Raw genomic sequence first — 24,171 nt, forward strand, 5'->3', positions numbered from 1 at the left:
AATGGAAATCTACTAAAGTTTTTAATGTGGGATTAATTGATAATTTTGGAGTGGAAATTGAAGTTCCATGGCATAGATTTGGGGGTTGTTGGGGTTTAATGAGAAAATGAGAGGGTTTTTTATTTTTCATTTTTTGATTTGATTGGGAAAAGGGAAGGGTGTCCGTCCGTGTCCCTTTCTCGACCTCATCAAAAGCAATGCTTGTTTGTTTTTAAGCACTGGAGAGAGAATACAATAGCATTGGAGATTGATGAAAGCTGAAGCTCTAAAATGAATTCCCAGCCCGAAATGCTCTCAAGGGAACAGTTGCTCCATCTCTTCGATCGATTCGCTTTCCTCACCTCTCAGCCTGGTTGGTACCTTTTTCTCTTTTTCCCGCTTTCCCTATCTTTTTATTTCTTTTTTTTATTCCCTTTTTTGGGGTTGGGGTGGTTTAATCATTTGCATTTGCAGACGTGAAGAAAAGAGTTGCAGATGGTGTCGAGGACAAACAGGTGAAATTACCCTTCTATTCCAAATTTATAGTTCGTATTTCCTTTTACTTATCTCTAATTTGGTCTTAAGATATCTTTTCCTGGGTTTAATTAAGATATCTTTTCCTGAGACAAAATGCTTTTCGAGGTTAATTATGGGTTTTATGTTCTGTCTGAGTTTGTTGCTCCTATGAACTGAGTTCAATATTTTTCTTATTCCATTTTTATCCTGACATCTATTCGATCCTTTGTACTCATTTATCCAAAATAACAACACAGTATTTCCCACGATGGAAAAGCCCCCACTAGGCACTAGCAGATGGTGCCCCAATATAGCTTTTGGCTTCACAATCACAGTAATGGTTGATGAAATTAAAGAAAAACCACAAATTAGCGACCCAGCTTGCAATTTCTCTGCTGCAATGGAAGTATATGATAACATATCTGTTGTAGTGTAATTTGGCTAGGCGGTAGGTTAGGCAAACATACAACAAACACGAGATGTATAGTGTTTCACCACAATCCATGTGATCGGGCTACGTCTACTTAGGTTTTTTGGGTTTTCATTATGAATAAATGTGTTACATTGTTCAAAGGGAGCATGAGAGCTCTAGAGAGAAAATGAGAGCTAGGTCTAAAGATGAGAGAGAGGAGATAGGTGAAAGCCCCCTTTCTATGTGGGTAAGGGTCCCTATTTATAGAAGATAGGGAGCCCCTTCTCCTTACAATTGTCCAAGTGTGGGACTTTAATATCAATAATGCCCAACTAAAGCCCAATACAACATAGAGGCCTAAATACACTCATTGGTCCCGAACCTTCGGTGGGCGAGTGTTCGTCTTCTTGTCATGGGTAGTTCTGCTCAGTGATACATATTTCTGCTTGGTACGCATATATGTATCAACAATTTCCACTGTCAATTTTGCTTCTATTTGTTCCTTTCATTATCTATATCTAATAACCGTATGCAGGAAGCTGTAGCTGTAACCACTGCTATCCAGGAAGAGATATTTTTGGAGATGGGAATTGGTAAGTTTGTCCTTCAAATGCTAACTATAATTCTTGTTTTATGGGCAATGTTGGTTTGAAAATTTTGATTTAGCAATGTTGTTTTCTACAATCAGATGAATCTAGTATTCTATGGGCACCTGTGAGCTTTATACCACAAACATGGTACAACCTCACTAAAGGTAAATGTTTTCCTCATTACAGATCCAAGGTTTGGCATATCATGCTTGGGAAAGGTGAATACAAAATTTGAAAATGATCAGGAAATGATGATTCACTATTATAAATTCATTGCAAGGTAATCCTCTCCTCTGCCCATTTATGAAGTTAAACAAGTCTGAACTGGAAATGGCATCCAAATTATCAGCCATATAGGTTTTGCACTTCTGTTTTCTAGTTTTTACCACCCTTCAACCCTTTTAAGACAAAATCTTGTGCCTTTGTGCTGCTCTTATCGCCTTTTGAAGTACCAATTACATGGCGTGCTTGAGTTCATATGCTCCTTCATAGTTCTTCGAAGAAAACTAAAGTTATTTCACTCCTCTCAAGTTCTTGACTACATATTCAGCAAAGACTGTCCTTTTTTTTTTTTCTTGGGAACTTCTGTTATCAATGTGAAAGTTGTATCTTTTTCTTTATTTGTAGAGATTTTAGCTGGTGTAAAGATTCAAGTGTCTAGTAAGCCTTGTGGTCTTAGACTCTTAGCTCAGGTTCTGAGGGTGGGGCGGGCTTGTGCTAGACTTAGACCTTAGATTGGGTTGAAGTTGAAAACAAAAATCTTACCTTAAAACACTAGGGAAGAACAAAAACAAAGGGTCTGATATTAATTCTATGTTGCTGTTAGTACTCATTTATGGAATGACAGGGAAGAGATGGCCTGTGATGAAGCTGAGCTTGGAGCAGATGAATTTGCTGAAAGGATGCGTAGTCAAGAAAACTTACAGGAGCAGGTAATATCTGTCCAAATATGACAAGTACAATGGTAAAGGTGGATGTTTCTAAATTACTATAAGTATATCTTTTTTAGCAACTGGAGATGCTAAAGCACTTGCGCAAATTTCCCCTGGATGATCAATCTGCAATCCTTGAGAAGGTATGTAGCTGTATATAATCTTTTAGCTTTTATTGGATTAGAAAGATTGGATTTATCTAATTGGATTAGAGATTAGGGAGGGGAATCCAATGTCAAAAAGTAGACTTCAAATGTCTGTTTGGTACATGATTTACAAAGGACAAAGCCCATTATTAAATATTAAAATAATCACCTTTGGTTAACTTGTGTAGTGGGCCTAGTGGCTTATGTGATTGCTGAAATTGAATCCTAATATGGGATTTTACAAGAAACATGGTCTCAATGAACCCTTTTAATGGATTCTTGCAAAGAATCCTTGAGGAACTTCTCTGCATAATCTGTATCCCATAAAGAAACCTATTTAACAGTATGGATATGTTAATTATTGTTGTGTGGCTTATCCAATGAATTCTTTTACTTGATTCTCTCTCTCTCTCTCTCTCTCTCTCTCTCTCTCTCTCTCTCTCTCTCTCTCTCTCTCTCAGTATATATATATATGTGTGTGTGTGTATTTTGAAATAACATAACGTTCTTACAGTTGCATCAGCAGATAGAAGATGCCAACTTTGACGATGCTGCATCAGTTTTGTCATCAGAGCAGATTCAGGAGCTTGTTCGAAGGAGGGTGTCACCTTTATTTATGCCAAGGTAGATTGGGATATCCGGATATGTATTGGTGATGCAATGTAGTTTGCTTTTGAGATTGATATGTTGTCTAGGATCTATATGTACCTGTTGTTTGATGTAGTAAGTACTCATGGAATTTAGTTATGGTGTAACTTTGTTTTTCGTTCACCCCCTCCACCTTCATTTTATTTTCCTCTCCTTTTTCATGGAGGAGTTAACAGGTCAGTGAGCTGCTCAAGTTTTGCTTAAAAAGCAGTTAAAAAAAAGTCCTTGGGGCCAAATGGGATCTCCTCTCTCAGAGGGTGAGGTTACTGAATAGCTTGCATCAATTAATGATCATCATTCACTTTAACCATGTAAACCTAATACGTGATTTTTTTAGTTTATCTGTTCTGAGCTGCAGCTTTTGAGGAAATATCAAATTTCTTTGTGATTGAATTCAATTCGTGGGGAGGGTTGGAAAAATGTGTTCTGGTTTTTCTGAAATGCCTAAAGAATTTCCCTTGGTAAAAAATAACGGCAAGACAAAAAAGTAAAAGGTCCCACCGAGATTTGAACTTGGGTTACTGGATTCAGAGCCCAATGTCCTAACACTAGACCGTGGGACCGTGTTTTGAAAGTTTAAAAAACATTCATAATAACCGTCATTTCTTCATTAAAGAGTGTACACCATCAATATTGGGCCGAAACAAGAGGTTGAAGATAACTATGCATCTATTCACTTTTCTTTTCTTTTTTTCGCTGGGTGGCGTGATTGCATTCATTCACTTCATACGGGCTTTGGCTACATCTAATTTTCAATTTTATTGTCGGTGCACAGTGTCCAATCTGACCACGAAAATGATCATTAACTACTTAACTCATTTATTTAAAACTCAGATTGTAATTTCAACATCAAAGGTGGAAATTTTTATTTAAAGCAAATTACACGGAGGTATTTCAAGCATACACCTTTATTTACTTGAGTATTCTAATAAAAAAAAATTGTTCAGAGGTATTTCAACTACTGATTTTGCACACCCAGGTACTTCCGTCAACTATTCTGTCAGGCTGGTCGTTAACTGCCTACGTAATACACTCACATATCTTTAAAAAAATGTCACGTAGACAGAAAATAAAATAAAATAAACTTTAAAAAATGAAATAATTATTTAAAAAAACTAAAAACAAAAAAAATAAAAAATAAAAAACAAAAAAATAAAGAAAAAAATGGAGTTGAAGGCTTTGCAGCCTCCCTCTGCCTCTCACCCCTCCCTCTGAGACCCACCCAACCCAGCCACCCACCCCTCCGACCCCAGCCACTTTGTTGCTGACCACAGCCACCACGCCGCCGACCCACCCGGCCACCTACCTCCTCTCTTTCCCCGCCGCTCTCTCTCTCTCTCTCTCTCCCCGAAACCCCAACCCAAGCCCAGCCCCGAGCCCTCCTCCCTCTGCCTCCCACCCCTCCTTCTGAGACCCACCCAACCCTTCGACCCCAGCCATCACGCCGTCGACCCATCCCTTCTCTTTCCCCGCCTATCTCTCTCTCTCTCTCTCTCTCCCCGAAACCCCTGACCAAGTCCAACCCCGAGCCCTCCTCCCTCCACCTCCCCCGCGTTGGCCACCCAACCCAGTGACCCACCCACCTCCCTCCCCTCTCCGGCCACCAGCTTCATCTCTCTCTTTTTGTCACTCTCTTTCTCCCTCTGTTTCCCTCTCTCTCTCTCTTAGATCTGAATGAAGGTGGAGCTCGGGACGGGGCGGGTCGGGGCTAGGGTTTCAGGGAGAGAGTGAGGCAGAGAAAGAGGAGAGGGGAGGGGAGAGAGAGGGGATGGGTGGCTTGGTCAGGGAGAGAGAGAGAGAGAGCGAGCGAGCGAGGCAGAGAGAGAAAGTGAAGGGCGGGGAGAGAGAGAGAAAGAGAGAGAGTGAGGCAAAGAGAGAGGAGAGAGGGAGAGAGAGGAGGTGGGTGGCTAGGTTGGGTGGGTCTCGGAGGGAGGGGTGGGAGGCGGAGGGAGGCTGCAAGTCCTGTAACTCCATTTTTTTCTCTTTATTTTTTGGTTTTTGGTTTTTAGTTTTTAATTTTTTTAAATAATTATTTCATTTTTTTAAATCTATTTTGTTTTTTATTATTTTTTTGTCCACGTGGCATTTTTTTTTAAAGGTATGTGAGTGTGCCACGTAGGTAATTAACGGCAGACCTGACGGAATAGTTGACGGAGATACCTAGGTGCTTAAAATCAGTAATTGAGGTACCTTTGAGTAACTTTTTTTTATTGGGGTACTCAAATGAATAAATGGTGTATACTTGAATTACTTGCATGTAATTTGCCCATTTATTTATATGTAAATTCTCCACACATAGGTTGAAATTTTTATTTATATGTTGCTTGTTTTTTCCTTTTTGGTGAGATGTCCCATTTAACAATTTGAACGTAGAAAAAAACAAAGTGCAAGCACACTATTCCAATAACTAGCATCAAAACTTATATTTTAGGCCTTTGAGAAGGTACCATGTATATCAGTTCAAAACAAAAAAGTGATAGGTGAACAATGCCCGTAATGGAGAATGCCATATTGCCATGTATGTATGTTTAAAATAGTAGCTAATAAAATATTTTAGATAAAATTATGTAAATAAGCTCGATATAACTCGAGTTCGTATTATGTTCGATTTTTTTTTTGGCTCGTTCAAGCTCGGCTTGTGTAAGAAAAAAGTCAAGCCAAGCTCAAGCTCTAAAAATTCAAAACAAGCTAAGCTTGAGCATAATAGTATTCGGCTGGGCTCGGCTCGTTTACACCTCTACATATAGCATACTGGTCCATGAAGAAAAAAAGTACTTACAAACAAGTTAGGTTGTTTAGACCAAAAATAAAAAAACAAGTTAGGTTGGTGTACAAATAAACGACAAATGATTAGGTACCTATCTTTTCAGTGTAACTGATACACCACCACATGGTGTAACCAGTGTATATGTCATAATATGAGTGTATGTTATTAATACACTTGTGTAACCAGTGTATGTGTTATAAACATACCGAATATTTAGGATCAGTACGAGATCATCTTGAAAATTACGGGACATAACCGAGATAGAATGAGATGGAATCGGTATGAGTTCAGTATCCCGGTATTATGCCCACCCCTAAAGATAACTATGCATTTATTCACTTTTCTGTTTTTTTTTTTTTTGGCTGGGTTGCATGATTGCACTCATTCACTTCATATGGGCTTTTGCTACATCTAAGGTCCTCCACAGTAAGGCCTTGATTTTGATTATGATTCAAATTTATTGGACTCAAAAATAAAAATCATTACTCACAGTATAGAAATCACTACTCACAATGAGTCGTAGAGAATGATTCTTATTTGGCCTGATACCAATTAGTGATGCGTAGAGAATGATTCTTATTTGGCCTGATACCAATTAGTGATGTCCATATATGAACATCACTAATTCTGATTCCTATCCATTGCGGGCAGGCCCACGTGAAGAGAGAGGAGAGACAAATGGTGCCTGATAGCTGTTGTTGACGCGGAGCCCATGTGTTTAGCCAATCAGAATTCATCATTTCTTTAATTATTTGTTTAAATTAATTAAACTATTGAAAAAACTTCGAAAAAATCAAGAATTTTTTTTTAAAAAAATTATGACATTGAATTTGACGGCTATTTTCACATTTTTTTTCTATAAATACCTCATTTACTTCATTAATCTTTGAAATGAAATAAATTTGTGTGTTGTGTGTGAAATTTTGGTGCATTAATCTTTATTAAATGGTGCATTAGATCAAGATAATTTATTTGTAAATATATGTAAAATTAGACTCTTTTTAAAGAATTTTATTAAAATAATGACATTGGTATAATTTTAATAAATAATTACCTTATAAATTATAAATTAATGATCAATTAATCAAGATTAGTCCTAATGTAATTTGGTTAACAATATTACTCTCAGCACCACTACGGATACAACAAAATCAACTATCAGGTCACTTTTCAAAAAGAAATCAAAATCAAAATCACTTCATCATTGTGGAAGACCTAATTTTCAATTTTATTGTCGGTGCACAGTGTCCAATATGACTAGGAAAATGACCATTAACTATTTAAAACCCAGATTGTAATTTCAACATCAAAGGTGGAAATTTTTATTTATATGTAAATTAATTCTCCACACACAGATTGAAATTTTTATTTATATGTTGCTTTTTTTTGCCTTTTTGGTGAGATATTCCCTTTAACAATTTGAATGTAGAAAAAAAACAAAGTGCAAGCACACTATTGCAATAACTAGCATCAAAAGTTATATATTAGGCCTTTGAGAAGGTACCATATATATCAGTTCAAAACAAAAAAGTGATAGGTGAACAATGCCGGTAATGGAGAATGCCATATTGCCATGTATTTAAGTTTAAAATAGTAGCTAATAAAATATTTTAGATAAAATTATATAAATAAGCTTGATACAGCTCGAGCTCGTATCGGGTTCAATTTTTTTTTTTTGCTTGTTCTAGCTCGGCTCGTATAAGAAACAAGTCAAGCCAAACTCAAGCTTGAAAAATTTAAAACAAGCCAAGCTTGAGCACAGTAGTATTCAGCTTGGCTTGCTTGACTTGTTTACACCCCTACATATAGCATATTGGTCCATAAAGAAAAAAGGTACTTACAAACAAGTTAGGTAGTTTAGACAAAAAAAAAATAAAAAAACAAGTTAGGTTGGCGTACAAATAAAAGACAAATGATTAAGTACCTATAGGCTATATTTGTGAGAGATTTTTCGGTGTAACCGATACACTGCCACGTGTTATAACCAGTATATATGTCATAAATGAGTGGATGTTATTAATACTATATCTTATTAATATAAACATACTGTTCAATAATACCCTTATACGTTAGATTGATTATACCGTGTAACAGTATATCGGTTATATTGAAACAATTCTTACAAACAAGTTAGGTTGTTTAGACCCAAAAAAAAAAAAAAAAAAAAAAGATTGGTGTACAAATAAAGGACAAAAAAGTTAGGTTGGTGTACAAATAAGCGACAATAAAGTTTGGTTGGTGTGCAAATAAACGACAAAAAAGTTAGGTTGGTGTACAAGCTATTTAGGTTGAACCAAGAAGCAGAAGAAGCACATACACAACATATCCACATTCAAAGGCTTTGAATTGTGTTGCATGCAATATCACAACTAGCTAGATTCTCCAATTAATGGCTATAATGCTCGAAATTTCAGAGTACTACTTTCCTCTTTTCACTTCTCTCCTCCTTGTCCTGGTTATTTTCTGGAAGAGATCCAGATCCAGATCAAAATTAGTCAGTGGCCCAATCCACAAGTCTCCCCCAGGGCCATGGAAGCTGCCTATCATAGGGAACTTGCATCAGTTGGCTGCAGCTGGTGCTGCACTACCACATCATTTATTGAGTGACTGGGCCAAGAAATATGGACCCATTATGCATCTGCAACTGGGTGAGATGGAGGCTATAATAATTTCATCCAGCAAAGCAGCCCAAGAGGTGTTAAAGACTCATGAGCTTGCTTTTGCTCAGAGGCCTATGGTTTTGGCAGCAGAAGTTATGTCCTTTGGCCAAGGAAGCATTGTCTTAGCTCCTTATGGAGATTTATGGAGGGAGCTGCGCAAGATTTGTGTTTTCGAACTCCTGACTAACAAACGTGTGCAGTCATTTCGATCCATAAGAGAAGAAGAAATATGGAATCTTGTAGAATCCATTAAATATTCCTCATCAACCCAATTATCCCAACCCATAAATATAAGTGAGAAGATTTTCAGCCTGACAAATGGGATAGTAGCAAGAGCAGCATTTGGCAAAAAGTGCAAAGACGAAAAAGAGTTCATTTCACTGGTGGAGGAAGCAATCAAACACGCTGCAGGCTTTGCCATACCGAATATGTTTCCTTCACTCAAATTTCTTGGTTACGTTACTGGGTCCATACCTGCAATGAAAAAGATACAAAACAAGCTCGGAAACATTCTTGACAGTATCGTCAACGACCATAAGATGAAAACATCATCATCATCATCAAATTTTGACTTCACCACTGGCAGTCATGACAAACCTGGTGCTGCTGATCATGGTCAGGAGGAGGAAGATTTTGTTGATGTACTTCTAAAATTCCAGGAATCCAATAAGCTGGAATTCAATTTCAAAACCAATAAGATGAAAGATGTCATTCTGGTACGTACGTCATATATCTGCATCACTTTGATTATGACTCACATGTAATGTTGAAACATATTTGGGTAATGTCGAAACATATTAATGAATCAAACCTATAGTCTATAGTAATGTTAACTAGTCTGAATTATTTGGGTAACACATTTTAACAAAAAGTCTCCACCTAATCAATGTTTCAAAGTCTCAATTTAACAATATAACATATCAAACTGTCTTAGTAACGAGTTCGAATATTCTACTAGTTTGTTTGGTGCACTTAAAACTATGTAATTTAGGCTTTCATTTAATTTTTTTTTTAAATAAATCCTAAAACACAAAGCATTTGACCATTAAAACTTAAATGATGTCGTTTTGGTTTTGGAGACAAGTATAAGATCCCCTCTAAATAGATTATTAGAGAACCTAGCTTATTTCTCTAACAACCACCTATTATATATACATTGAGATTTGAGATAGGCATTTTTTTTTTTTTGGGTTCATCAGGACATCTTCTCTGGAGGCAGCAAGACTACAGGTACTACCGTAGATTGGGCAATGTCGGAGCTGATGAGAAACCCAAGAGTAATGAAGAGGGCCCAAGCTGAGGTGCGACAAGTCCTTGAAGGAAAGGAAAAAATTGAGGAAAAAGATGTGGAAAAAATGGATTACTTGAAAGCAGTTGTGAAAGAAACTCTGCGATTGCACCCTCCAGCCCCCCTCATGCCAAGAGAAACAAGGGAAAGATGCGAAATCGGTGGATATGAGTTTCCAGCTAAAATAATGGTACTTATCAATTTGTGGGCAATAGGAAGAGATCCAGAGCATTGGGTTGATCCAGAGTCGTTTAAGCCAGAGAGGTTCGTTGGTTCTTCCATTGACTTCAAAGGGTTCAACTTTGAGTTCCTTCCATTTGGGGCTGGTAGAAGAATATGTCCGGGCATAGCATTCGGTATTGCAGTTGTAGAACTTGCTCTTTCTCAATTGCTCTACCATTTTGATTGGGAACTGCCAAATGGGATCAAACCAGATGAACTTGACATCAAGTCAGAGACTTTTGGAATGGCGTGTAGGAGGAAGGATGATTTGTATGTGATTGCCACCCCTCGTGTAGGCCTTTGAGATGTACCAATTATCATTACCACACAAAAACAAAAATAAGTGAAGATTTGATAAATGTCCAAAAATTACCAGATAAAGTGGTAGATTGGGATATGTATCGGTGATGCAACGTAGTTTGCTTTTGAGATTGATATGTTGTTTAGGATCTATATGTACTTGTTGTTTGGTGTAGTAAGTACTCATGGAATTTAGTTATGGTGTAACTTTGTTTTTCTTTCACCCCCTCCACCTTCATTTTATTTTCCTCTCTCCTTATTCATGGAGTTAACAGGTCAATGAGCAGCTTTTGAGGAAATATCAAATTTCTTTGTGATTGAATTCAATTCGTGGGGAGGGTTGGAAAAATGTGTTCTGGACCTCTGGTTTTTCTGAAATGCCTAAAGAATTTCCCTTGGTAAAAAATAACGGCAAGACAAAGAAGTAAAAGGTCCCACCGAGATTTGAACTCGGGTTACTGGATTCAGAGTCCAATGTCCTAACCACTAGACCATGGGACCGTGTTTGTGAATGTTTAAAAATCATTCATAATAACTGCCATTTCTTCAGTAAAGAGTGTACACATCATCAATATTGGGCCGAAACAAGAGGTTGGAGATAACTATGCATCTATTAACTTTTTTTTTTCTTTTTTTATGCTGGGTTTCATGATTGCATTCCTTCACTTCATATGGGCTTTCGCTACATCTAATTTTCAATTTTATTGTCGGTTCACAGTGTCCAATCTGACCAGGAAAATGACCATTAACTCACTAATTTAAAATCCTGATTGTAATTTCAACATCAAAGGTGGAAATTTTTATTTATATGTAAATTCTGCACACAGATTGAAATGTTTATTTATATGTTGCTTTTTATTTTATTTTTTGTTGAGATATCCCATTTAACAATTCGAATGTAGAAAAAAACAAAGTGCAAGTACACTATTGCAATAACTAGCATCAAAAGTTATATTTTACACCTTTAAGAAGGTACCATATATATCAGTTCAAAACAAAAAAGTTATAGGTGAACAATGCCGGTATATGGAGAATGCCATATATGTATGTACTTATAAGTATAGCATACTGATCCATGGAGAAAAAAGGTCCTTACAAACAAATTAGGTTGTTTTTTTTTAAAAAAAAAACAAGTTAGGTTGGTGTACAAATAAATGACAAATAATCAGATACCCATATTTGCAATAAAAAAGACCATACTATTATTTTAGAATTCAAACAAAGCATGGAAGAAAAATCGTGCAATATATAAAAGCTATATATTATAGGTGAACAATGTCAGAATATGGAGAATGCCATGTATGTATGTACATATAAGTATAGCATACTGATCCATGGAAAAAAAGGTATTTAAACAAGTTAGGTTGTTTAGACAAAAAAAAAAAAACAAGTTTGGTTGTTAAAAAAAAAAAAAAAAGTTATGTTGGTGTACAAATAAACGACAAATAATCAGGTACTCATATTTGCAATAAAAGAGACCATACTATTATTTTAGAATTCAAATGGTGCAAGGAAGAAAAATTGTGCAGCATATAAAAGCTATATATTATAGGTAAACAATGCCGGTATATGGAGAATGCCATGTATGTATGTACATATATATAAGTATACCATACTGATCCATGGAGAAAAAAGGTACTTACAAACAAGTTAGGTTGTTTAGACAAAAAAAAAAAAAAACAAGTTAGGTTGGTGTACAAATAAACGACAAATAATCAAGTACCCATATTTACAATAAAAGAAACCATATAAACTATTATTTTAGAATTCAAACGGTGCAAGGAAGAAAAATCGTGCAGCATATAAAAGCTATATATTATAGGTGAACAATGTCGATATATGGAGAATGTCATGTATGTATATATGTACATATAAGTATAGCATATTGATCCATGGAGAAAAAAGGTGCTTCCAAACAAGTTACAGTAGGTTGTACGTTTAGACAAAAAATAAACACAAGTTAAGTTGGTGTACAAATAAACGACAAATAATCAGGTACTCATATTTGCAATAAAAGGGACCATACTATTATTTTAGAATTCAAACGAAGCAAGGAAGAAAAATCGTGCAGCATATAAAAGATATATATTACAGGTGAACAATGCCAATATATGGAGAATGCCATGTATGTATGTACATATAAGTATAGCATACTGATCCATGGAGAAAAAAGGTACTTGCAAACAAGTTAGGTTGTTTAGACAAAAAAAAAAGGTTAAGGTACTCATATTTGCAATAAAAGGGACCATACTATTATTTTAGAATTCAAACGAAGCAAGGAAGAAAAATCGTGCAGCATATAAAAGATATATATTACAGGTGAACAATGCCAATATATGGTGAATGCCATGTATGTATGTACATATAAGTATAGCATACTGATCCATGGAGAAAAAAGGTACTTGCAAACAAGTTAGGTTGTTTAGACAAAAAAAAAAAGGTTAGGTTGGTGTACAGATAAACGACAAATAATAAAGTACCCTTATTTGCAATAAAAGAGACCACACGATTATTTTAAAACTCAAACTGTGCAAGGAAGAAAAATCGTGCAGCATATGAAAGCTATATATTATAGGTGAACAATGTCAATATATGGAGAATGCGATGTATGTATGTACATATAAGTATAACATACTGATACATGGAGAAAAAAGGTACTTACAAACAAGTTAGGTTATTTAGACAAAAAAAAAAAAACAAGTTAGGTTGGTGTACAAATAAACGACAAATAATCTGGTACCTATATTTGCAATAAAATGGATCATACTGTTATCTTAGAATTCAAACGGAGCAAGGAAGAAAAATTGTGCATCATATAAAAGCTATATATTATAGGTGAACAATGCCGGTGTATGGAGAATGTCATGTATGTATGTACATATAAGTATAGCATACTGATCAATGGAGAAAAAAGGTACTTACAAACAAGTTGGGTTGTTTAGACAAAAGAAAAATAAAAAACAAGTTAGGTTCTTTAAACAAAAACAAAAAAACAAAAAAACAAGTTAGGTTGATGTACAAATAAACAATAAATAATCAGGTACCCATATTTGCAATAAAAGGGACCATACTATTAGTTTAGAATTCAAACAGAGCAAGCAAGAAAAATCGTGCAACATATAGAAGCTATATATTATAGGTGAACAATGTCGATATATGGAGAATGTCATGTATGTATGTACATATAAGTATAGCATACTGATCCATGGAGAAAAAAGGTACTTACAAACAAGTTAGGTTGTTTAGACAAAAAAAAAAAAGTTAGGTTGGTGTACAAATAAACGACAAATAATCAGGTACCCATATTTGCAATAAAATGGATCATACTATTATTTTAGAATTCAAACGGAGCAAGGAAGAAAAATTGTGCAGCATATAAAAGCTATATATTATAGGTGAACAATGCCGGTGTATGGAGAATGCCATGTATGTATGTACATATAAGTATAGCATATTGATCCATGGAGAAAAAAGGTACTTACAAACAAGTAAGGTTGTTTAGAAAAAGAAAACAAGTTAGGTTTGTGTACAAATAAACGACAAATAGTCAGGTACCCATATTTGTAATAAAAGAGACCATACTATCATTTTAGAATTCAAATGGTGCAAGGAAGAAAAATCGTGCAGCATATAAAAGCTATATATTATAGGTTACCAATGCCGGTATATGGAGAATGCCATGTATGTATGTATGTATGTATGTACATATAAGTATAGTATACTGATCCATGGAGAAAAAAGGTATTTACAAACAAGTTAGGTTGTTTAGACAAAAAAAAAACAAGTTAGGTTGTTTAAACAAAAAAACAGGAAGTTAGGTTGATGTACAAATAAACGACAAATAATCAAGTACCCATATTTGCAATAAAAAGGACCATACTATTATTTTAGAATTCAAACGGAGCAAGGAAGAAAAATCGTGCTACATATAAAAGCTATATATTATAGGTGAACAATGCCGGTATATGGAGAATGTCATGTATGTGTGTACATATAAGTATAGCATACTGATCCATGGAGAAAAAAGGTACTTACAAACAAGTTAGGTTGTTTAGACAAAAGAAAAAGTTAGGTTGGTGTACAAATAAACGACAAATAATTAGGTACCCATATTTACAATAAAAGGGACCATACTATTATTTTAGAATTCAAATAGAGCAAGGAAGAAAAATCGTCTAGCATATAAAAGCTATATATATTTCATGCATATCATAACTCATTGTCTACTGTGCTTATCAAGAAAAAAATAAGGGTCAAATACAAAAATTGTTCACGAATTTTATTGTGATTCTCAATTTGGTTCATTAACTATAAAAAGTGTTAATTTGGTCCACAAATTTTTTAAGTTGTATCAAATTAGTACAAACGTTAACTTTTATAAAAAAAAATTTAAGCCAAAATGTGATGAATGAATTGAAATAACCCTGAAAATGCACTCACATGTTGTGTACATGACTAGTTATGTTAATTTTATGGACGGAAGTTAATGTTTGTACTGATTTGATACAATTTAAGAAATTCGTGGACCAAATTGACACTTTTTATTATTAATGAACCAAATTGAGAATCATAGTAAAATTCGTGTATTATTTTTCTATTTAACCCAAAAAACAAAAAACTCATTTTTTGCTAAGTAGTTTATTTACCACTTGTTAGGGCCGTTTGATTCAAGTTTTGGAGGTCTGAGAATGAGAAATCAATTTCATTCCCATGTTTGATAAGTATATGGAAGAGAAATCAATTTCTAGCCCAATGGAAAATAAAACCCTTGATTCAGCTTGAGTTTTGTTTTCTCCCTCTTGGGATAATTTATTGCTTTTTTTTTTACAAAACTAACCTTGCTATTATTTCAAAATAAATAATAAATGAGGGGTATAATTGAAAAAAATGACACCTTTTATTTCCAATTTCTAGTTTACTTTCACAAACTTACCAAACAAAAAAAAAATTCACATTCTCTTCCCCCTTGAAAAATGCAAAGGAATTGATTCCGTAAACCAAACGGACCTAAAATAGTTAGCTATCTATTAATGCATTCCAAATATTCAATCCGTTCAAAATGGACATGTTGACCTTGCTAGAGAGAGAGAGAGAGGAACAGATCAAGGATGATTAGAAAGCCACATCATATGGTACCACAAAATGTAGTATAATGACCATGTCCCTTGTGGCGCGCTGCTACTCATATATTCAACAAATGACTAATGAATACAATGTGGTTTGCAGTCCCATCAATAGACATATATTATAAGTATTTAAGTTGAACCCAGAAGCAGAAAAGAAGCACATTCACAACATATCCACATTCAAATGCTTTGAATTGAGTTGCATGCAATATCACAGCTAGCTAGATTCTCCAAAATTAATGGCTCTAATGCTCCAAATTTTAGATTACTACTTCCCTCTTTTCACTTCTCTCTTCCTTGTCTTGATTATTTTCTGGAAGAGATCCAGATCCAGATCAAAATTAGGCAGTGGCCCAATCCACAAGTCTCCCCCAGGGCCATGGAAGCTGCCTATCATAGGGAACTTGCATCAGTTGGCTGCAGCTGGTACTGCACTACCACATCATTTATTGAAAGACTTGGCCAAGAAATATGGACCCATTATGCATCTGCAACTGGGTGAGATGGAGGCTATAATAATTTCATCCAGCAAAGCAGCCCAAGAGGTGTTAAAGACTCATGAGCTTGCTTTTGCTCAGAGGCCTACGGTTTTGGCAGCAGAAGTTATGTCCTTTGGCCAAGGAGGCCTTTTCTTAGCTCCTTATGGAAATTTATGGAGGGAGCTGCGGAAGATTTGTGTTTTCGAACTCCTGGGTGCTAAACGTGTGCAGTCATTTCGATCCATAAGAGAAGAAGAAATATGGAATCTTGTAGAATCTATTAAATATTCCTCATCAACCCAATTATCCCAACCCATAAATATAAGTGAGAAGATTTTCAGCCTGCTAAATGGGATAGTAGCAAGAGCAGCATTTGGCAAAAAGTGCAAAGACGAAAAAGAGTTCATTTCACTGCTAACGGAATCACTCAAGCACGCTGCAGGCTTTGCCATACCTGATATGTTTCCTGCACTCGGATTTCTTGGTTACGTTACTGGGTCCATACCTGCAATGAAAAAGATACAGAACAAGCTCGGAAACATTCTTGACAGTATCATCAACGACCATAAGATGAAAACATCATCATCATCATCAAATTTTGACTTCTCCACTGGCAGTCATGACAAACCTGGTGCTGCTGATCATGGTCAGGAGGAGGAAGATTTTGTTGATGTACTTCTAAAATTCCAGGAATCCAATAAGCTGGAATTCAATTTCAAAACCAATCAGATCAAAGATGTCATTATGGTACGTACGTCATATGATCAACTTTACTTGCAGCTAGCCATAGATCGATATATCTGCATCACTTTGATTATGACTCACATGTATATATATATATATATATATTAATGAATCAAACCTATAGACTATAGTAATGTTAACTAGACTGCATGAATTATTTGGGTAACACATTTTAACAAAAAGTCTCCACCTAAACCACCTACTCAATGTTTCGAAATCTCAGTTTAACAATATAACATGTTAGGCTAGGCTGTTTTAATAAGAAATCTGAATATTTTTTTATTTTTTTGTGCACGTAAATTTATGTTATTTAGCATTTAATATTTTTCTAAAATAAATTCTAAAACACACACATTTTACCGTTAAACTTTTGGTTTTGGAAACAAGTACAAGATCCCCTCTAAATAGTATTAGAGAACCTAGTTTATTTCTCTAACAAGTAACAACCACCTATTATACATTGAGATTTGAGATAGGCATTTTTTTTTTCTTGGTTCATCAGGACATCTTCTCTGCAGGCAGTGAGACTTCAGCTACTACCATAGATTGGGCAATGTCGGAGCTGATGAGAAACCCAAGAGTAATGAAGAGGGCCCAAGCTGAGGTGCGACAAGTCCTTGAAGGAAAGGAAAAAATTGAGGAAAAAGATGTGGAAAAAATGGATTACTTGAAAGCAGTTGTGAAAGAAACTCTGCGATTGCACCCTCCAGGCCCCTTAATTCCAAGAGAAGCAAGGGAAAGATGTGAAATCGGTGGATATGAGTTACCAGCTAAAATAAAGATAATTATCAATGACTGGGCAATAGGAAGAGATCCAGAGCATTGGGTTGATCCAGAGTCGTTTAAGCCAGAGAGGTTCGTTGGTTCTTCCATTGACTTCAAAGGGTTCAACTTTGAGTTCCTTCCATTTGGGGCTGGTAGAAGAATATGTCCGGGCATAACATTTGCTACTGCAGTGATAGAACTTGCTCTTTCTCAATTGCTCTACCATTTTGATTGGGAACTGCCAAATGGGATCAAACCAGATGAATTTGACACAGCAGAGACTTTTGGACTAACGTCTAGGAGGAAGAATGATTTGTATGTGATTGCCACCCCTCGTTTAGGCCTTTGAGATGTACCAATTATCATTACCACACAAAAACAAAAATAAGTGAAGATTTGATAAATGTCCAAAAATTACCAGATAAAGTGGTAGATTGGGATATGTATCGGTGATGCAACGTAGTTTGCTTTTGAGATTGATATGTTGTTTAGGATCTATATGTACCTGTTGTTTGGTGTAGTAAGTACTCATGGAATTTAGTCATGGTGTAACTTTGTTTTTCTTTCACCCCCTCCACCTTCATTTTATTTTCCTCTCCTTATTCATGGAGGAGTTAACAGGTCAGTGAGCTGCTCAAGTTTTGCACAATAAATGTCCAAAAATTACCAGATAAAGTGGTAGGTGACACAATAAATATCTCCACACAGAAATAGTTACTACATTCCTCATTTTATGAACAATGCCGGCATATGATATATTGATTTAGTGAGGAACAAAGTTCTTACTTCTTACAAACAAACAAGTTAATTTAGTTGGTTTAAACGACATATGATCATCAGGTGCCTACAAATGCAATAGGGGACCTAATATTTTAGAATTAAAAAAAAAAAAAAAAAAAAAGAAAGGAAGAAAACTTGTGCAGCAAACATATATAAAAACACAAGCTATAATATTCAAAGAAAAGAGGTGTAATTGGCCAAAAAAAAAAAAAGAGGTGCAATCTGGACAATGAGTTCTGACTGCACATATGTTGCCTATACCATTTTTTTTTTTCAAAACCGATCTCTATACCATTTTACATATCTATTACATTTTCCATTGTGATATCAGTTTTACCCATTTCAACTTATCTATAGTAATTGTAATAACTATGTCTTAACTGTTAAGTTGATTTTGAAAAAATAACCTCTCACTCAAAACACGCTGGTCACTGTTCAACTTAATTTTTTTTTTTTTTTGGGGTCATTTTCTTACTCACACTCACGTCTCACCCCACTTCACTCTTTCTTCAAAACCACCGTAGGAGTGGTCTTCTCATATCCAGAAAGAGATCGAGGGCTACAGCACCGCCGTTCGTCATCGTCACCGGAATGGGCTTCGTTGAGCCAAGGTCAAGAGCCTCGTCTCTCTGTCTCGGAGGTCGGTCGGAGCTGGGCGATTGCCTGTTCCCGGAGGTCGGACGACATCCTCTCGAGGCATAAGCTTGGATCTCAGCCAAACGCGGGTCGCACGAAGATCTAGGGTTTGTTTTGAGAATCAATCTCACTAAAATTTCCCTGTAGCTCCTTATTTAGCAATCGATTCTATTGTTGAATATTGGAACCCTAATTGCAGAAATGGCTACGGCACAGCATTGATTGGCTCCTCGCCCTTCTGACAGAAAATTGGTACTTTTTTTTTTTTGGTTTATTTTCTGGGATTGTCTTTTTATTTTGTTTTTGGGTTTGTGTTGGTGGTGACTGGTGAATTTGTGTTAGTGTATAGGAAGTTATCCCTGTCTTTTCGGTCTTCCTTATACTTCCTTATAATTATGATGTTCCAGTCAAATGAAGCGTAGGCATCCATCTGCCAACTTGCACACTTGATTATTGAGTTAGTCCTTGTTCTCTTCTAATGCTGTTAATTTTCTGATTGGGGTCTAGGCCTTGGCCTTGCTTAATTTGTATTCTCTGTAGTGTTTGGGCTTTGGGTCCGTTTGCCTGTAACTTCTCTTTATGGCCTGGTGTTGTGGCCTTGGTCTTTTTCCTTTTTGCTCCGTTGACTCTTTCAAATGCGTCTGCAGGGGCCATTAGCATGGGCATCGATTGTTGGGCGTTTTAGTTTGGTTTTTAGTTATCTTGACAAATTGAGAATCACAGTAAAGTTGTTTGTATCATTTTTGTATTTAACCCAAAAAAACATTCTTCCTTGGCTGAGTAGTTTATTGCCCACTTGTAAAAATAGACAGCTATCTGGTAATGCATTCCAAATATTCAATACGTTCTTAATGCTGATACGCAAACAAATAGAAAAATGGACATGCTGACCTTGCTGCTAGCTGCTCATATATTCAACAAATGACTAATGAATAAAACGTGGTCTGCAGTCCCATGAATCGACATATATTATAAATGAATTCCCACGCGGTTTTATTTTATCATTCCAAAACAAGTATTTAAGTTGAACCCAGAAGCAGAAGAAGCACATTCACAACATATCCATATTCAAAGGCTTTGAATTGAGTTGCATGCAATATCACAGCTAGCTAGATTCTCCAAAATTAATGGCTCTATTGCTCCAAATTTCAGAGTACTACTTTCCTCTGTTCACTTCTCTCCTCCTTGTCCTGGTTATTTTCTGGAAGAGATCCAGATCCAGATCAAACTTAGGCAGTGGCCCAATCCACAAGTCTCCCCCAGGGCCATGGAAGCTGCCTATCATAGGGAACTTGCATCAGTTGGCTGCAGCTGGTGCTGCACTACCACATCATTTATTGAGAGACTTGGCCAAGAAATATGGACCCATTATGCATCTGCAACTGGGTGAGATGGAGACTATTATAATTTCATCCAGCAAAGTAGCCCAAGAGGTGTTAAAGACTCATGAGCTTGCTTTTGCTCAGAGGCCTATGGTTTTGGCAGTAGAAGTTATGTCCTTTGGCGAAGGAAGCATTGTCTTCGCTCCTTACGGAGATTTCTGGAGGGAGCTGCGCAAGATTTGCGTTTTCGAACTCCTGAGTGCTAAACGTGTGCAGTCATTTCGATCCATAAGAGAAGAAGAAATATGGAATCTTGTAGAATCCATCAAATATTCCTCATCAACCCAATTATCCCAATCCATAAATATAAGTGAGAAGATTTTCAGCCTGACAAATGGGATAGTAGCAAGAGCAGCATTTGGCAAAAAGTGCAAAGACGAAAAAGAGTTCTCTTCACTGCTTGAGGAAGCAATCAAACTCGCTGGAGGCTTTGCCATACCTGATGTGTTTCCTTCACTCAGATTTCTTGGTTACGTTACTGGGTCCATACCTGCAATGAAAAAGATACAAAACAAGCTCGGAAACATTCTGGACAGTATCATCAACGACCATAAGATGAAAACATCATCATCATCAAATTTTGACTTCACCACTGGCAGTCATGACAAACCTGGTGCTGTTGATCATGGTCAGGAGGAGGAAGATTTTGTTGATGTACTTCTAAAATTCCAGGAATCCAATAAGCTGGAATTCAATTTCAAAACCAATCAGATCAAACCTTATTTGTACACCAAATAAGGTTGGTGTACAAATAAACGACAAATAATCAAGTACCTGTTGTAAAATATGTAGAAATTAGGGTTTGTAGAAAAGAGGAGGCAGAGAGAATATGATCAGTCACTTTCATTCATGTTATAAATATCCTTATATAGAAGTAGGGTTTACTAGGTTTTGTATATTTACTAGTATGCCCCTACAACTAATTACAGGGATAGCCACATATAACAATATATTTACAACACTCCCCCTTGGATATTCCATGTCATTAGTGTTGTCTCAACTATGCGCTTCTAAGTTGTCTCGTTAAAACCTTGCCAAGTAATAAAAACCCTGTGGGAACAAAAACAACCTTGGTCGAAGGAAAAAGAGTGCAACGCGCGTGAGTGTGGAGTAGTCGCATCAAAACCTCGAAAGTAGGTGAAGTCATATCTTCTGGATTATAAGCAGATAGTATGTCAATGGGAGCGGGGTGCATTAGAGTTGCTACACCAAAACCTTGCCCGGTAAACCCAATGGGAAAAACCCGTGGTCGAAGGGAAAAGATGAGCAAATGCATATACATCAGATCAACACATCTTCAGGATGTAGTATGAGTAGGGTGACCATGCCAAGATGTGCCTCATTAAAACCTTGCCAGGTAACAAAACCCAGTGGGACAAAATAACCCTGGACGAAGGACAAAAGAGTACACAATGGTCAAGCGAGTATGCTTCGGGATACTCCCCCTGATGTCGACTCCCCCTGAAGACTACATACTAGATAAATTAGCCAATCTACGCGAACCAATACCTCGAACATGCATCAAGAACGTGGACTTTGGCAGTGTCTTGGTGAAGAGGTCTGCATGGTTGTCTTGAGATCGGATCTGCTTGACTTCAATCATCTGATGCTCTTGTTGCTGTTGATTGAAGAAGAACTTCGGTACAATATGCTTGGTGTTGTCTCCTTTGATGAAATCTGTCTTCATCTGCTGGATGCAAGCGGCATTATCCTCATAGATAATCGTTGGTTCATCAGTGGTGGAATTCAGCCCACACGTAGTTCGAACATGCTTGGAAACTGCTCTTAGCCATATACATTCACGAACTGCTTCGTGAAGGGCTAGAATCTCAGCATGATTCGAAGAGGTAGCAACAAAGGTCTGTTTCGTAGACCTCCAAGATATTGTTGTATTCTCAATGGTAAAGACATAACCAGTTTGAGAACGCGCCTTATGCGGGTTTGATAGATACCCTGCGTCAGCATATCCAAAAGGCGGGCATCATTCCGAGGATCGAGGGGGTTCGATCCATTCCTTGATGCGTAGCTAGGGATAGAATAAGCCCATATCCGTCGTATCTTTAAGGTAGCGGAAAAAGTCTTTTATGCCATTCCAGTGGCGGCGTGTTGGCGCAGAGCTATATCTAGCTAACAAGTTCACAGCGAATGAGATGTCCGGTCTATTACATTGAGCCAAGTACAATAATGCGCCTATTGCACTTAGATATGGGACTTCTGGTGCCAATATCTCTTCGTTATCATCTGCGGGATGAAACGGATCCTTCTTAGGATTTAGACTACGGACGATCATGGGCGTGCTAGAAGGCTTCGCTTTATCCTCATTAAAGCGCCTTAACATCTTCTGGATGTAATTCGATTGATGGACTAGAATTCCATCTGCACGGTGCTCGAGCTCCAGGCCGAGACAGAAATTCGTTCTCCCAAGATCTTTCATCTCGAATTCCAACTTCAGGTGTTTAGTTGTTTCCTTGATCTCTTCAGGAGTACCAATTAGATTCATGTCATCGACATAAACAACTACAATAGCAAAACCAGAACTTGTTCTTAATAAACACGCAAGGGCATAGAACATTATTCACATATCCCATCCCGATCAAATACTCACTTTAAACGGTTATACCACCTCCGTCCGGATTGTTTCAATCCATAAAGTGAACGCCTCAAACTAATGGAGAACGTGTTCCGTGGTCTGGAACTATTTGCATCGGGTGTCTTAAGTCCTTCGGGAACTTTCATATATATATCTCTGTATCAAGATCCCCATAGAGATAAGCAGTGACCACATCCATAAGCTGCATACTCAGTTTTTCGGAAACTACCAAACTGATAAGGTAGTGGAACGTTATGACGTCCATTACGGGGGAATACTCTTCCTCGTAATCAATCCCAGGGCGTTGAGAAAATCCTTGCGCCACTAGACGAGCCTTGTATCTCACAATCTCATTTTTCTCATTACGCTTCCTTACAAATACCCATTTAAATTCTACAGGTTTAACATGGGGAAGGTGTAGGAACGACAGGCCCAAACACCTTTCTCTTTGTCAAGGAATCTAATTCGACCTGGATTGCTTCTTTCCATTTTGACCAGTCGTCTCGACGTTGACATTCATCAACGGAGTGAGGTTCGATGTCATCGCTAGTTATGATTTCGGTAGCTACCGCGAATACAAATATATCATCGATGATAATCTCGTTTCAATTCCAGAGCTCACTTAAGCATGCATAATTTATAGAGATCTCTATGTTCTCAGGAGTGGGTTCTAACGTTGGAGCGTCCCCTAACGCCGTCTCTTCTGGGACGGACCCATAATCCGGAACTATTTCGTGAGATGGATCGATTGAGATCTCGATGTCAAGGGGACTCATTTGTGCCAAATGTATCATCTTCCGGGGATAAGAGTCCATCAAATGTATCCTCTTCCGGGGATAAGAGTCCATCGAACCTAGTGGTCAACCTCACTTCTGGGCAGGGACATATGACTGGTTAGCCACTATTGTTGTACCTCGTCCATCTGGAACGACACGTCCTCCTGGGACGACACGTCCTTCGGGGACGGATATCCTTGCAGGCACATTTGCAGCAGGTATATGTGATCTCGTCACTTTAGCTAGATCAGAGAATGCGTCTGGCATATTATGAGTTATACTCTGTAGATCTTGAATTCTCCGCACTTCACTATCACATTGTGCGGTTCGGGGATCGAGATGAGACATAGTGGAGACATTCCACGTCAATTCACGTCGTTCTTCAGGAACGGTGACGTTCATATCTCCCCCTAACGGCGGGAAGACTGTCTCA

At 37.0% G+C, this 24,171-nt stretch overlaps 3 protein-coding genes, 1 long non-coding RNA gene, 1 other non-coding gene and 1 pseudogene across 7 annotated transcripts; 5 read left to right on the forward strand and 1 right to left on the reverse strand.

Moving 5' to 3' along the window:
- Nucleotides 1-135: 135 nt before the first annotated feature.
- LOC147288933 (plant/protein) lies at nt 136-3,346 on the forward strand. 3 transcript variants are annotated; one of them, XM_086240503.1, is made up of 7 exons: nt 136-352; nt 454-494; nt 1,443-1,500; nt 1,684-1,777; nt 2,345-2,429; nt 2,507-2,572; nt 3,090-3,346. In XM_086240503.1, exons 1-7 carry the CDS (start codon nt 271-273, stop codon nt 3,201-3,203), a joined length of 540 nt encoding a protein of 179 aa, XP_086096629.1. In that variant the 5' UTR covers nt 136-270; the 3' UTR covers nt 3,204-3,346. The 3 variants fall into 3 exon arrangements, with proteins under 3 accessions (XP_086096629.1, XP_086096630.1, XP_086096631.1); XM_086240504.1 differs by having other exon boundaries at nt 3,099-3,346; XM_086240505.1 differs by having other exon boundaries at nt 3,102-3,346.
- Nucleotides 3,347-8,314: 4,968 nt separating this feature from the next.
- LOC147288934 (melianol synthase CYP71BQ5-like) lies at nt 8,315-10,741 on the forward strand. Its single transcript, XM_086240521.1, has 2 exons — nt 8,315-9,366; nt 9,850-10,741. Exons 1-2 carry the CDS (start codon nt 8,380-8,382, stop codon nt 10,462-10,464), a joined length of 1,602 nt encoding a protein of 533 aa, XP_086096647.1. The 5' UTR covers nt 8,315-8,379; the 3' UTR covers nt 10,465-10,741.
- Nucleotides 10,742-10,889: 148 nt separating this feature from the next.
- TRNAQ-CUG (transfer RNA glutamine (anticodon CUG)) lies at nt 10,890-10,961 on the reverse strand. Its single transcript has one exon. It is a non-coding gene; the product is annotated as a tRNA-Gln (tRNA).
- A 4,791-nt stretch (nt 10,962-15,752) lies between these two features.
- On the forward strand, nt 15,753-18,259 carry LOC147288936 (melianol synthase CYP71BQ17-like). The gene is made up of 2 exons (XM_086240347.1): nt 15,753-16,812; nt 17,312-18,259. The coding sequence occupies exons 1-2, from the start codon at nt 15,826-15,828 to the stop codon at nt 17,921-17,923; spliced, it is 1,599 nt and encodes a 532-aa protein (XP_086096473.1). The 5' UTR covers nt 15,753-15,825; the 3' UTR covers nt 17,924-18,259.
- Nucleotides 18,260-18,879: 620 nt separating this feature from the next.
- Nucleotides 18,880-19,762, forward strand: LOC147288937 (uncharacterized). Its single transcript, XR_015121956.1, has 3 exons — nt 18,880-19,097; nt 19,190-19,242; nt 19,638-19,762. It is a non-coding gene; the product is annotated as an uncharacterized LOC147288937 (long non-coding RNA).
- Nucleotides 19,763-20,062: 300 nt separating this feature from the next.
- Nucleotides 20,063-21,110, forward strand: LOC147288938 (melianol synthase CYP71BQ17 pseudogene; annotated as a pseudogene).
- The last annotated feature ends 3,061 nt before the right edge of the window (nt 21,111-24,171 follow it).

The sequence above is a fragment of the Dryas octopetala genome, chromosome 4, assembly GCF_963921425.1.
Source record: "Dryas octopetala chromosome 4, drDryOcto1.1, whole genome shotgun sequence".
NCBI classification, from domain to species: domain Eukaryota; kingdom Viridiplantae; phylum Streptophyta; class Magnoliopsida; order Rosales; family Rosaceae; genus Dryas; species Dryas octopetala.

Excerpts from the sequence above, each read along its gene's own strand:
- LOC147288933 (XM_086240503.1), top strand. The coding sequence starts at position 271 with ATGAATTCCCAGCCCGAAATGCTCTCAAGGGAACAGTTGCTCCATCTC. Across the intron at positions 353-453 it reads TTTCCTCACCTCTCAGCCTG|ACGTGAAGAAAAGAGTTGCA; the intron begins GTTGGTACCTTT and ends TTGCATTTGCAG. Across the intron at positions 1,501-1,683 it reads ATTTTTGGAGATGGGAATTG|ATCCAAGGTTTGGCATATCA; the intron begins GTAAGTTTGTCC and ends TCCTCATTACAG.
- LOC147288934 (XM_086240521.1), top strand. The coding sequence starts at position 8,380 with ATGGCTATAATGCTCGAAATTTCAGAGTACTACTTTCCTCTTTTCACT. Across the intron at positions 9,367-9,849 it reads AGATGAAAGATGTCATTCTG|GACATCTTCTCTGGAGGCAG; the intron begins GTACGTACGTCA and ends TGGGTTCATCAG.
- LOC147288936 (XM_086240347.1), top strand. The coding sequence starts at position 15,826 with ATGGCTCTAATGCTCCAAATTTTAGATTACTACTTCCCTCTTTTCACT. Across the intron at positions 16,813-17,311 it reads AGATCAAAGATGTCATTATG|GACATCTTCTCTGCAGGCAG; the intron begins GTACGTACGTCA and ends TTGGTTCATCAG.